A 14,717-nucleotide genomic window follows, 5' to 3' on the forward strand; every position below is an offset into this window, starting at 1 on the left:
TGTGGGCTCCATCGGACCTTTGTTTGCCAAAAATCCGGAGGACTTTAGAAATAGAACATGTTTTAAATTTTCCCACCGGAACTCCGTCCGGACCGAGAAATCCGTTTGTGTGTATGCTAGTCCGATGGACAAAAACGGATGCTAGGGCAGCTATTGGCTACTGGCTATGAACTTCCTTATTCTAGTCTGGTCGTATGTCATCACGTTCAAATCTGTCAGACTTTGCTGTGATTGTGTGTGGCCAAGTCCGTTGATTCGGAAAGTCCGTCGGAAAGACCGTCGGACCTAGTCCCTCGAAAAAGTCCGGTCGTGTGTACGTGGCATCAGACTGAGATGCCATTAAAGTTCATGTGCGTGTAAAGGCAGGTGCCCCAAAATTTTTGTAAATATAGTGTAGATCTTTATTTTACCTATGTGACTGTAGTTTTCAAACATCACTGGATTTAGTTGAAAATACTTGCCACTGAACCATGTCTTTAATTTACAGTCAATACAACACTGAAGATAATGTAAATTTATCTTATAGCAGCTGGAGCTTAGTTAGTTTAGTGGAAAGATTTGGTTTTTAAATGGTTTACTTTATTTCTGACAAAATAATTCTTGCTAATAATTTTTGCAGCTTTAGGACCATGTAGTTTATATCTATTCATACTTTATAAGTTACCGTAATTGACCTTTGTTGTTTGTTTGTGCGTTTGCTTTTTGGTTCACTATACTATTATCTAAACTGAAGGCTAAACCTAATCTGCAAGGCTTTACTAAAATAAAAAAACAGTTAATGCTCATCAAAATTGACAGTTGTTTTTTTTTTCTTCCTTTAAAATCTAAAGTAGATGCAGCAAATAAGGAGTGACAAACACAGGCTTACTGTTCTGTTAAAATTTTCTTTTATCTTAGAATTCATTATTGATTGCCATATCGATCAAAAGTTGCCTGCCAATTGGACATTGCTTAAACTTAATTCAGCAGGTCACAAGCCACATGCATATCGATACAAACTTGCAATGTGGTGACAAGGCTAGCTGTAGTGTCTCTTTAATGTCTCTATTGAAAGCATAAGCTGGTGTGTGTCTGAAAAGAGATACAAGGGTTTTGTTTGGTTTCTGCGTGTAGTATCTAATTAGTGACTGGTATTTTCTGACATAATCCAATGGAATTATAGTGAAGGATATTAAAACTGAAACACGTTATAGGCAAATTAATGCCTATCATGTTTTTCTTCATTAGGATTCTATAGAAAGAAAATCTCATTAGTATGGGACTTGGGAAACCTGAGCTTTTTCAAGTCAATTCTTCTTAGAAGGTTAAACAATGGATTTAAGTCCCTTCCTGTGCTGTAACAGTTGATAATTCTAATGTGAAAATTAATATGCAAAACTGCAGTTTTTTTCAGGCAGTGGGTGATTTTTAGTTCACAATTCTAGTATATGTCAATAATAGGGTGCCTACAGTTTTTATCATATATGGTACCTTTTAGCATACATCGTATGTTTGCTCTATATTCTAATAACTACTAGAGCTTTGGGGCCAGTTCACATCTGAAACAAATAGGAATGTGGTCTGTGTTCCTGTGCAATTCCTGCATGAGTGAGGTGCTTCTATTTAAAATGTGTATTTGCAGAACACTCGTGTGTTAAAATCCCAATAATATCCCTTAGGATCTTACAGACAACTCATCATTTACAAATTGGAAAAAGCAGGTATCCAACGCATAGATGACCTATACATAGCAAACACCCCCAAAATCCATTCAACAACTCCAGAACAAGTATCAAGTGGCAAACAAAGATCTCTACCTCTACATTCGCACTATCCACTGTATATCTTGAATACCCAAGTCAACAACCAATATCTCCCTCATCGAGCATGGACATATTACCACTCACCTCTGACACCTTGGAAAGGTATATCACTTTTTTACAATCTACTCCAACAGAAAACTGACTTAATAAAAAACTATGCCATCAACCTCTGGGAAAAAGATCTAGGATGTACATATGCAACCTCCCAATGGACACAGGCATGTAAAGCAACATACAAAGCTACACGCTGTTCCAAATTATGTGAATGAATATTTATGAACGCTTTGATTTCTGTGGACATTGTAATTAACTTTTAAGAGCTTACAATCACATATTATATGAAACACATACTTTTGTGACACTTTTGGGTGGAGTACCATTTAAAGTACCGTATTTTTTTCACAAATTTTGGATCACAAATCAAAATCCACAGCTCCGCTCAAGACTCAAGGCTTAAAAGATGGCCCATGTTTACATTGGCAAAGATAATAGTATACATATGAGATAAAGGACTTTTAGTCAAGCTGGTGCAAGACGACGTATAACTGAGACCTCCTTGAAGTGACCCAGTCAACAACTAATAAATATGGCAAGAGTAGCTAAAAGTGAAGTGCAGCTGATACATTTTTGCATATTTGGATCAGAAATGTTATAATTTATTTAATGTAAATGTTTTAGTTGCAATATGTATTAGTGCATATACAGTATATTCACTTTTTGATTTAATCACTATAACAAGTGGAGCACCACACCTTTTTTATTATATAAATTTGTCTTGAAGTACAGTATCTCACAAAAGTGAGTACACCCCTCACATTTTTATAAATATTTTATTATATGTTTTCATGTGACAACACTGAAGAAATGACACTTTGCTACAATGTAAAGTAATGAGTGTACAGATTGTATAACAGTGTAAATTTGCTGTCCCCTCAAAATAACTCAACACACAGCCATTCATGTCTAAACCACTGGCAACAAAAGTGAGTACACTCCAAATTGGGCCCAATTAGCCATTTTCCCTCCCCGGTTTCATGTGACTTGTTAGTCTTACAAGGTATCAGGTGTGAAAGGGGAGCAGGTGTGTTACATTTGGTGTTAGAGCTCTCACTTTCTCATACTGGTCACTGGAAGTTCAGCATGGCACCTCATGGCAAAGAACTCTCTGAGGATCAGAAAAAAAGAATTGTTGCTGTAAATAAAGATAGCCTAGGCTATAAGATAATTGCCAAGACCCTGAAACTGAGCTGCAGCATGGTGGCCAAGACCATACAGCGGTTTAACAGGACAGGTTCCACTCAGAACAGGCCTCACCATGGTTGACCAAAGGAGTTGAGTGCACATGCTCAGTATCATATAAAGAGGTTGTCTTTGGGAAATAGATGTATGAGTGCTGCCAGGATTTCTGCAGAGGTTGACGGGGTGGGGGGATAGCCTGTCAGTGCTCAGACCATACACCGCACATTGCATCAAATTGGACTGCATGGCTGTCATCCCAGAAGGAAGCCTCTTCTAAAGATAATGCACAATAAAGCCCGTAAACAGTTTGAGGATGACAAGCAGATTAAGGACATGGATTAATGGAACCATGTTTTGTGGTCTTATGAGACCAAAATAAACTTATTTGGTTCAAATGGTGTCAAGCATGTGGTGGCAACCAGGTGAGGAGTACAAAGACAAGTGTTTCTTGCCTACAATCAAGCATGGTGGTGGATGTGTCATGTTCTGGGGCTGCATGAGTGCTGCCAGAACTGAGGAGCTACAGTTCATTGAGGGAATTATGAATGCCAGCATGTACTGTGACATACTGAAGCAGAGCATGATCCCTGGGCTGCAGAGCAGTATTCCAATATGATAATGACCCAAAACATACCTCCAAGATGACCACTGCCTTGCTAAAGAAACTAAGGGTCATGGTGATAGACTGGCCATGCATGTCTCCAGACCTAAACCTTATTGAGCATCTGTGGGCCATCCTCAAATGGAAGGTAGAGGAGTCCAAGGTCTCCAACATATACCAGCTCTGTATTGTTTTCATGGAGGAGTGGAAAAGGACTCCAGTGGCATCCTGTCAAACTCTGGTGAATCCATGCCCAAGACAGGCAGTGCTGGAAAATAATGGTGGCCACACAAAATATCGACTCTTTGGGCCCAATTGGAACATTTTCACTTAGGGGTGTACTTACTTTTGTTGCCAGCGGTTTAGACCTTAATGGCTGTGTGTTGAGTTATTTTGAGAGGACAGCACTTTTATACAAGCTGTACACTCACTACTTTACATTATGGCAAAGTGTTATTTCTTCATTGTTGTCACATGAAAACATACAATAAAATATTTACAAAAATGTGAGGGGTGTACTCACTTTTGTGAGATTCTGTATATGTGATAACATTGTTGGTGTTAGTAGCTCTTCAAACAGGTTATTGGTGGTGTTGGTATTTGTGTGGGAAAATATTTTATATATTATTTAGGTCATGGGTGCTCAACCTGTGGCCCTCCAACTGTTGCAAAACTACAAGTCTCATGAGGCATTGCAAGGCTGACAGTTACAAGCATGACTCCCAAAAGCATGACTTATAATTTTGCAACAGCTGGAGATCCACAGGTTGAGCACCCTTGATTTAGGCATTTGTGGGAATTTGCAATGAAACTAAGAAAACTAAAGATGGAGATGCTTCTATAATGAAAATATAACTAAAGGCTTTAGTTATAGGGATTAGAAGAGTTGTGAGGGCTTTTTTCTGTCTGTGTATCCATTAGGGAGGTTTATTCTCTCTTTTTGTTATGAAAGTGAAAATAAAATAATCTCTCCAATTGGGACAGCAGTTCTCATGACCCAAGTGTCGACAATGGATTCCTTAATTTTGAAGGAATTTCCTTTCACTTACTGTTTTGATTATGGAACAGGAAGTGCAGGAAAATCTCTCCAATGGGACAAAAAATCCTGACAGGGGACATAACCCTTACTTATGCTATCCAAAAGGGAAAAAAAAGTTCTGCTTCTGTTATTTAACCACTTTCCGACCTTGTCACGCACATATATTGCGGCACAATGGCTCTCCTGCGTGAAATCCCATACGGGTATGTCCTACCCTTTTTCAGCCACCAGAGGGTATTTGGGGAACCCAATGCATGTGGCCGGCAGCAATAGCATACATAAGTGCCAGCACCGGGATTGGTGTGTGTAAACACACCAATCCCTGTACTGTCAGAGGAGAGGAGCCATATCGTTTGTTCCTATTAAGTAGTAAAAACTATATGGCTCCTCTCCTAGCCAATACTATCCCCATACAGTTAGAACACAGTGGGGGAACACACAATTAACCCTTTTATCACCCCGATTGTTAACCCCTTCCCTGACAGTGACATTTTCACAGTAATCAGTGCATTTTTATAGCACAGATCGCTGTATAAAAGCCAATGGTCCCAAAAAAGTGTCCCAAAAAAGTGTTAAAAGTCTCAGATACGTCTGTCGCAATTATTGTTTATAGTGCAATAAAAACCACAGAGGTGATCAAATACCACCAAAAGAAAGCTCTATTTGTGGGAAAAAAGGATGCAAATTTAGTTTGGGTACAGCGTCGAATGACCGCACAATTGTTAGTTAAAGCGACGCACTACCAAATTGTAAAAAGTGCTCTGGTCAGGGAAGGGGTAAAATCTTCTGAGGCTGAAGAGGTTAAGTGCTGCTACATATATTTTTTACATGGGAAGCCAATTTTCTACTTGAAGAGCTGGATTTCCTTTTCCTTTAGCCACCAATGAGCAGACTTTACTTTATGTTTTTTTTCCGACTTTTTCTTAATATTTGAATCCAATTGGTTACTAGGGGGAAACACCTTCAATTCTTAAAATAAACGAGTTAATAAAGTTCCTAGTATGGTGACTAATGAGTTATACCAATTATAAGTCTTCCATCATTAGTAAAAGGTATGTCAGTGTTAGCACATTATTCTTAGTTGCCAAGGAGCATGTAGGTTTAAAATGCTGACTTGGCAGCAGTCACAATCTAATTGACTGTTGAGCCTATGTCAGTGGATGGCTGGGCATTGAAACAAACTTCAGTAATAGCAAAAGAGAGGTTAGTGCAAACATTCTGTAGACACAGGGAAATCAACAGAGGACACTAAATATATATATATATATATATATATATATATATATATATATAGATATACCTAGATATATATCTAGATATATATATATATATATATATATATATATATATATATATATATATATAGATATATATAGATATAGATATACCTAGATATATATCTAGATATATCTAGATACAGTATATCACAAAAGTGAGTGCACCCCTCACATTTTTGTAAAAATGTTATTATATATTTTCATGTGACATCACTGAAGAAATTACACGTTGTTACAATGTAAAGTAGTTAGTCTACAGCTTGGATAACTGTAAATTTGCTGTCCCCTCAAAATAACTCAACACATAGCCATTAATGTCTAAACCACTGGAAACAAAACTGAGTACATCCCTAAGTGAAAATGTCCAAATTGACCTCAATTAGCCATTTTCCCTCCCCGGTGTGACTTGTTAGTGTTACAAGGTCTCAGGTGTGAATGGAGAGCAGGTGTGTTATATTTGGTATTATTGTTCTCACTTTCTCATAATGGTCACTGGAAGATCAACATGGCACCTCATGGTAAAGAACTCTCTGAGGCTCTGAAAAAAAGAATTGTTGCTCTACATGAAGATGGCCTAGGCTATAGAAGACTGTCAAGACTGCGGATGAGCCAATGTTCGAGTTGAATATAAGTTCGACACGAACATCAGGTGTTCGCCGAACAGCGAACAATATGTGTGTTCGCGGCAAATTTGAATGCTGATGGAACACCGTTAAAGTCTATGGAACACTAACATGAATAATCAAAAATGCTAATTTGAATGGCTTATATGCAAGTTATTGTCATAAAAAGTGTTTGGCCCCGGTCCTGCCCCAGGGGACATGTATCAATGCAATTTTTTTATTTTATTTTTTAAAAACAGACTTTTTTTCGGGAGGGGTGATTTTTTAAATGCTTAAAGTGAAACAATAAAATTAAATATTCCTTTAAATATCGTGCCTCAGGGGTGTCTATAGTATGCCTGTAAATTTTTCCCGTGTTTATAACGGTACCACAGCAAAATTACATTTCGAAAGTATAAATTGTGATTTAAAATTGATTGCGGCTGTAATGAATTGTCGGGTCTCGGCAATATAGAGACAGATAATTGAAAACAAGAGCATGGGATCCCCCTTCCACTACCAGTTTGCTGAAGACAACCAGGCTAAGGACATGGATTACTAGAACCATGTCCTGTGGTCTGATGAGACCAAGATAGACTTATTTGGTTCAGATAGTGTCAAGCGTATGTGGAGGTAACCAGGTGAGGAGTACAAAGACAAGTTTGTCTTGCCTACAGTCAAGCATGGTGGTGGAAGTGTCATGGTCTGGGGCTACATGAGTGCTGCCAGCACTGGGGAGCTACATTTTATTGAGGGAATCATGAGTGCCAACATGTACTGTGACATACTGTGGCAGAGCATGATCCTCTCCCTTCGTAGACTGGGCTGCAGGGCAGTATTCCAACATAACGACCCAAAACACACCTCCAAGACGACCACTGCCTTGCTAAAGAAGCCAAGGGTAAAGGTGATGGACTGGCCAAGCATGTCTCCAGATCTAAACCCTATTAAGCATCTGTGGGGCATCCTCAAACGCATGCTCAAACATCACCATCTCTGTGATGTCATTATGGAGGAGTAGAAGAGAACTCCAGTGGCAATCTGTTACGCTCTGGTGAACTCCATGCCCAAGAGGGTTAAGGCAGTGCTGGAAAATAATAAAAATAATGGTGGCCACACAAAATATTGACACTTTGGGCCCAGTTTGGGCACTTTCACTTAGCTGTGTACTCACTTTTGTTGCTAGTGGTTTAGACATCAATGGCTGTGTGTTGAGTTATTTTGAGGAGACAGCAAATTTACACTGTTACGCAAGCTGTAAACTCACTATTTTAAATTGTAGCAAAGTGTAATTTCATCAGTGTTGTCACATGAAAAGATATAATATAATATCTACAAAAAATGTGAGGGGTGTACTGGTGTACTCACTTTTGTAAGATACTGTGTGTATATATATATATATATATATATATATATATATATATATATATATATATATATATATACACACACACACACATTTTTTTTTACAATAAGCCCCCTTCACACCAGTGCGACTTGTCATGCGATACGATAGGTCCATGTCTATTGTTGGCAATGGAACTGTTCAAAACTGCACAATGCCAGCTTTGCGGTGCTATGTTGATTTGAAAAAAAGATTACTGCACTATCTTTTGCAATTCCAGGTGTGACTTTAATAGACCTCTGTGCATGAAGTTGCAAGTTGCACCTAAAGTCGCACTGACCTGTGGATTTGTGCAATTTCAAGTGATGTTACACAATTTCAAAGTCAGATTCTGTGTGGACGGGGGCTAAAGGTCATGTAGCTATTAATATCGTCTGAATATTCAGCTAAATAGCCAACTTTTCAGGTGATAACTTATTGCATGGTATTAAATACCAAATTTTTTGATAATCTTAACTCTCCTTGAAATATTTTGGTTGGAAAGTGTAAATGATATGGGAAGCCATGCAAAGGTCACCATAGATAAGGGGAATACTTTTTTAGGAAGGTTCCAAGAGCAGTGTAAGAGAACAAAAGGCAGTACATTGGTGCCTGTAGCCTGCACTGTTTCTTTATAGTACTTTTGCCACAGAGAGTATTCTGAAACGGCAAGGTTCTACAAAGCACGGAAGAGCTGTAAACTATACCTATCTATTCTTTACCACCACCCACTTTCTGATATAAGCACACCAAAGTATCAGTACATTCCATGCATCCACTTACAGAGCAAGTTAAAATCAGGCTCCAGTGGTGCCTGATTTTAACTTTTAAATAGACATGGAACAACTGGGTATACATACATATTTCTGCCAAATACATCAGAAAAATGAAAAGAAAAAAGTGAATTTTTTTAAAGGATACACATATCTTAACAGTGTTCTTTTAGTTACTTGCATCTGGTACATCAAACAAAGGGTTTAATAGACAGCTTCTAAATCAATGTTTCTCAGCTTTATTAGAGTATGCGTCCTTTTATTATAGGCAATGTCTACGAAGTCCTTCTTAGTGAGCGTCATTGTTTACCAAGTACTTTTTAACATGTATATATTAATTAAGATTAAGTCTTAATTGTGTCTAAATGTTTTCCAAGCAATCCTTTTGAAATAACTTTATCCGTTCTTTATGTAATTTAATAATTTCTGAAATGCTACTACTGATTATGATTTACTTCAGCAATAAGTATCCCTGAACCTGTCAGAAGCCCCCTCGCCTGCCTGTGGAACATGTACCATTAATTAAAAGCCTGTGTGCTACTAAACCAACAAATATACAAGCATGAGTAGCAATTAGTCAACAAAGGCAAAAAGCAGTAGAGAAAGTGTGCTATGCACCCCATCTTTCGGAAAGGGCTTTATAAACAAAGATTTTTAGCCAATCCCCTGGAAAAAACACCTTGGTTATCGTCATCTTAAAAAAAACAAATGCACCATACCTTTTCCAAGGAAAATGTTTTTGTCAACGCAAATCCCCATCCTGCTTCAAAGGCTCTGCGGATCATTGGTGCACTCGTAGTGGGTGGCGCACTTGCTAGTCCAAATGGGTTAAGAAACTTAAGTCCAGCCATTTCCACACTGATATCCACTATATCAATTGGTGTATAGAACAAAGGCAACTGTGGCTTATCACCAACTGAGGTTCCATGTAATTCCTATTCAAAAGTTACAACAATAAAAGATAATGTTAATTTTATAATTTGAGATTGTTTAAGTAAAAAATAAAGATAATAAAAAAAACATTAACTTGATCGGTAGGTTAATTGGCCTAACATTTGATGCAATTGCATTAAGTCTGTGAAGTGGACATCTATGTATTTGATAGCTTCATCCACCAGGGATATAATTAATTATCATAATTGACTTTCACCTCACTGGATTATTCACACTAAATAATCTGCACAAATTCATTAGACTATTGAATACTAAATTAACTCTGCCACGTCTCAGAAGAAAATAAAATGTAATATGCAGTTATTTCAGCAACTATGTGACTATGTTTTTTTTTTGTTTTACATTACAATTGGTAATTTTGAAATCATAGCTGTTTTTTTATTTTATTTTAGAAAACCTTACCACAATACAGATCTTAACGTACTTTACCCTTTGTTATTACTTTGGTATACTGGGCAAGAAATCTAGGTAACAATTCCTATAGGCTATATTCAGTGTCACCACCTAAAAATGGCAGCAATGTTGCTTCTTCCAGTGTCAGAGTTACATCAATACCTCCATACCTCTCCCTCTAGCTGCAAATGTTGAAGGACAGCATAGTACCTAATGCTGTGCATGTGAGTGTTTCGTAAATCTCTTCCCACAGACCGCATATTGTTAACAACTAGGGCATCCTAAGTTACATCTTTTTCAATAGGAACAAGGACAACAAGATCATGTAATCTAATTATAGAAGACAATTTTGTGGTGCTTTCAAAACAGATTTTTAAAAGTATTTTCAATGCATTCTCTGTATTTATGTTTATTGTTGTACTTTAATGCATTTACTGCACCCTAAAATATCAGCAACTGTTTTCTATGGTCTTCGTTTGCTATGTAAAATGGGTCCAGAAACACAAGAGGTTACTAGGGAGTGGCTACATGTTCATTTACAGAGCATATGCCAGATTGTAGGTACAATCAATAGATTCACAGTTAAGCACCTCTATCAGTCTGCTATGAAAGCAATGCTTTATCGGTAGCTATTGTTTTAGATATAGTCAGGAATATCAGTAGAGGGATCACCTTTTAAGACACTCAATTGTCTCTTTTTCTTTCCTGAATGGGAAAAGTGAGAGGTTCTCTTGAAAGAATAACCCTCCAGCCCTGTTATTCACCATTGTCATTCTTTGCCACTGCTCTGTTACAGCCATTAGGAAATACCAGATGCTTCCAGGTAGGGGGAGCAAGGGAGCTCCTCCCATTTCTATTATGATGTAGTGCTTACATCTGAAAGGTCAATTGTTTGGCTTGATCATGTCATGTTAAGGATAGGAAAAAACAATGAAGGGTTTGGATGCTTGGCTCCAACAGAAAAATAGAATGGTGGGATAATGTAGGGTAGAAGATTATTAGTGGATAGAGGGTGTTTAGTAGATAGATGGTGGTAGTAAACCTCCACAAAAAAAAAAAAAAATCGGGCCCCCTGCAGGTTTAAGTCATAATGTACTACTACTTGCATTCAGAGCTCTCCAGTGCAGCACTGTCACAGCTTGTATCTTCATCCAGCCTTCCTTCCAGGTCCATGGGTTCTGGCTGTATGAATGGCTGGAGTAGCAATGACATCACTCCCACGTATACCGTATTTTCAGAAAGCATGCACCGCTGACATCCCCGGCTGTGTGAATATCTCCTAAACAGGGCAAGCTTAGAAGATATTCACTGTACCTACAGGTAAGCCTTATTATAGTCTTACGTGTGGGTATAAGTTAAAAAGGGGACTTTACTTTAACTTTAATAGACTCTGTCACATTGTTTTTTAGTAGCTTGGACTCATGATTCTGATATGGGGGCTTATTGTGTTCAATTAAATTAAAATATATTAGACTATAATACAATTTAACCACTATTCCTAGCATATAATATAATCCAAAGTTTATAGCAGAAAAGTCTTCATACTATGGCCTATTATAATGTACTATTAATAAAAGTTCTTTATAACCAGGTATCTCAAGTACACCCATGTCACAGAGAACTGCAATAAGTCTCCTATTCCACACAACAAAAACTTATTTTTTTATACAGTGCATCCTGTTATGAGGTTTTGCCTTTTGCAATTATAACACAGAACCAATAAAAGCCTGATTGAGGCTAGAACACATCTAATCTGTTCAAAGTGACCCCGTTCACATCTCAGTTTCTAAATATGTTTAAATAAGCACACTAAAGTAAACACGATTTTGCATTAGGGAACACCTACATTTGGTACAGTGCTACAAATTTGGATTACAACCACACTCTGTTTAAAGTAAAGCAGCCACCAGGTAACTAAACATGCCCATAAATGCTCAAAGGCACCGCTGTCTTTTGTAAAATTGTAGAGTGTTAGGTAACATTTCAGGTCTGGTGTCTATTTGGAATGCAAGCCCATTTTTAAAATATTTGTGTTACACTATTCCTATTCTTCACTTTCCCCAGCATAATGCAATTATTACTCCAACACACATCTTATGTCTGTGCCCAGTTCTGCACTCAAAATTGTATAAGACTTCTTGCAATTCAAAATCAGTGATCACATAGAAGTGGTGAACTGAAGGCCAATGGGGGATAAAGAAAGCAGACTAGGTTTTACCAATACAAGTGCTTTTAGTGGTGCTCTCCCTATACCTCTGTACAATGTCAGTCTTAAAGAATGCCTACACAGTCCCATGCATGGCTCCAGAACATTGCAAGAGAGTAAAAACTGTGCAGAAATGTCTTATAAGTCAGCACATGGGCAGTCATGGCTGTATGTATCTCCTGTAACGCTGGGTTTCTAAATCTACGCTAACAGCAGATGGATGAATGCCCTCTGTCAGGCTGTCAGAATACTTGAACAGTGCCTGTATCTGATTGAATGCAGTCACCATTCAACTGCTAGCTTTTGAAAAGGCTCTTTCAACAAAAGTTGATTGAACAAATGCTGGCCGGGCCATACACTGCTCGAATTGTAACAATGCAAGCCAGATGTATAATCTGATGATGTTATCCCTGGTCATTCTGCCTTCTCCTATCAGCATGTTTTTATCAACATATGAACTGATTGTTTCCTTGTGCTTTTATTGTCGTACACTCCTGCTCTGCTGTGCAGGAATTGCAGGAGACTAATACTAGGTACAATTCTGATACTTGCATGGGTTGCATTTAAAAGTACATGTAATAATGTGTTGCTCTTTAAGTGCACAGCCCGCAGCGTACTCCCGACCCGGTCCTGAGCTCCGTGACCGTGGCCGCGGGACCAGTGGACCCAATTGCCGCTGGTGTCCCGCAATCGGGACACAGAGCTGAAGAATGAGGAGAGGTCTGTGTAAACAAACCTCTCCTCATGCTTCCTACTGTGGCTTTCACCGATCGTCTGATCCCTGATATAGGGAAAGACGATCAGTGATGCCACATGCCAGGCCACACCCCCTACAATAAAAAAAACATAACGTCATACAGAACACCATACACTGCCCCCTAGTGGTTAACTCCTTCACTGCCAGTGTCATTTACACAGGAATCAGTGCATTTAAATAGCACTGATTGCTGTATAAATGACAATGGTCCCAAAAATGTGTCAAAAATGTCCGATGTGTCCGCCATAATGTCGCAGTCACAATCAAAATCGATGATGGCCGCCATTGTTAGTAAAAAAATATTAATAAAAATGCTTTAAAACTATCCCCTATTTTGTAAACGCTATAACTTTTGCGCAAACCAATCAATAATCGCTAATTGTGATTTTTTTTAACCAAAAATATGTAGAAGAATACGTATTGTCCTAAGCTGAGGAAAAAAATGTTTTTTTATATATTTTTTGGGGATATTTATTATAGCAAAAAGTTAAAAATATAGATTTTTTTTCAAAATGTTGACTTTATTTTTGTTTATAGCGCAAAAAATAAAAACCACAGAGGTGATCAAATACCACCAAAAAAAAAAGCTCTATTTGTGGAAAAAAAAGGACACCAATTTTGTTTGGGAGCCACTTGGCATGACCGCACAATTGTCAGTTAAAACGACGCAGTGCCGAATCGCAAAAAGGGGCTTGGTCCTTTGGCTGCAAATTGGTCCGGGGCTTAAGTGGTTAATTCTGAGTTACATTATTTTGAGTATATTTTATCTGCCTAGAATCCTGCTTTAAAACAGAGTATTGCAATCAAAGTGGAAACCAAATAGCTCTTGACTCTCTCCAAGACAGGTAGGGATAACCTTAAGTGCTTAGTTAAGAAATATTTGTATAGGTCATGCATAGTATTATAAAGTTGAATAAGTGAAAACGAACATTACATAGATGCAGCTTGGGTAAAGCTCAATAATATCATGATTCCCCTCTAGTAACACTATCCTTCTTTCCATTTTTTTGTACTCCTAACCTTTTCTTTGTGACTAGAGAAAACTGACAGATGAACACACATAAAGTATTAAAATGGCTTCCAAAACTGTTTGCCACTTGCTTCTAGTCCATATGATAACATCTAATCCACTGCTGTGAATTCTAGCACATTAAGTCATTAATAAGCCTATTTTCTATGTTAACTCATGTCTGAAAATCTTTAGATGGACATCTGTTTATAAATGAAAGCAAATGTGTGTCTATTTACACAAATTTCATTTGTCCCTCTGTAGGACAAATGAAATGTGTTGGATTGCATCTTAAAATTGTTGGATGGCGTCTTAAAACATAAATTACCACAAAACTGGAAATTATTTCCAACAGAAGACAAGCTTGTCTGTTAGCATTGCATACTAAAAGTAAAAAGCTCTCCATAACATAAAATAAAAAGGTGTCCTGTGTTGGGTTTAATCCTTTTTTCACTGTTTGCTATACTATTTACTGGTGGCACTGATATATTTTTTCACTGTTTGCCATACTATTTACTGGTAGCACTGATAACGGTCTTGGATAATTTAGTGGTTCTACAGTGTTATAAGAGTTCTAACTGATTTAAAGATACCTGTAGTAAAAAAAAAAGTTGTCTGGTTTTCATGTTAATTCAATGCCTTCAAAGATTTCTATACCCATGGCCCAGAACAATATTTACA

At 37.7% G+C, this 14,717-nt stretch overlaps 1 protein-coding gene across 1 annotated transcript in view; it reads right to left on the minus strand.

Moving 5' to 3' along the window:
• The window catches only part of DPYD (dihydropyrimidine dehydrogenase), a 2,051,548-nt gene that overhangs the window by 809,098 nt on the left and 1,227,733 nt on the right, over positions 1-14,717 (minus strand). The window contains exon 13 of the mRNA XM_077452870.1: positions 9,437-9,652. Within this exon, the coding sequence (XP_077308996.1) occupies positions 9,437-9,652 (216 nt within the window). The remainder of the gene's footprint in view (positions 1-9,436; positions 9,653-14,717) is intronic.

Source organism: Lithobates pipiens, unplaced genomic scaffold, assembly GCF_037356315.1.
Source record: "Lithobates pipiens isolate NorthernLeopardFrog02 unplaced genomic scaffold, aLitPip1_a1.2 Scaffold_23, whole genome shotgun sequence".
Taxonomy (NCBI): domain Eukaryota; kingdom Metazoa; phylum Chordata; class Amphibia; order Anura; family Ranidae; genus Lithobates; species Lithobates pipiens.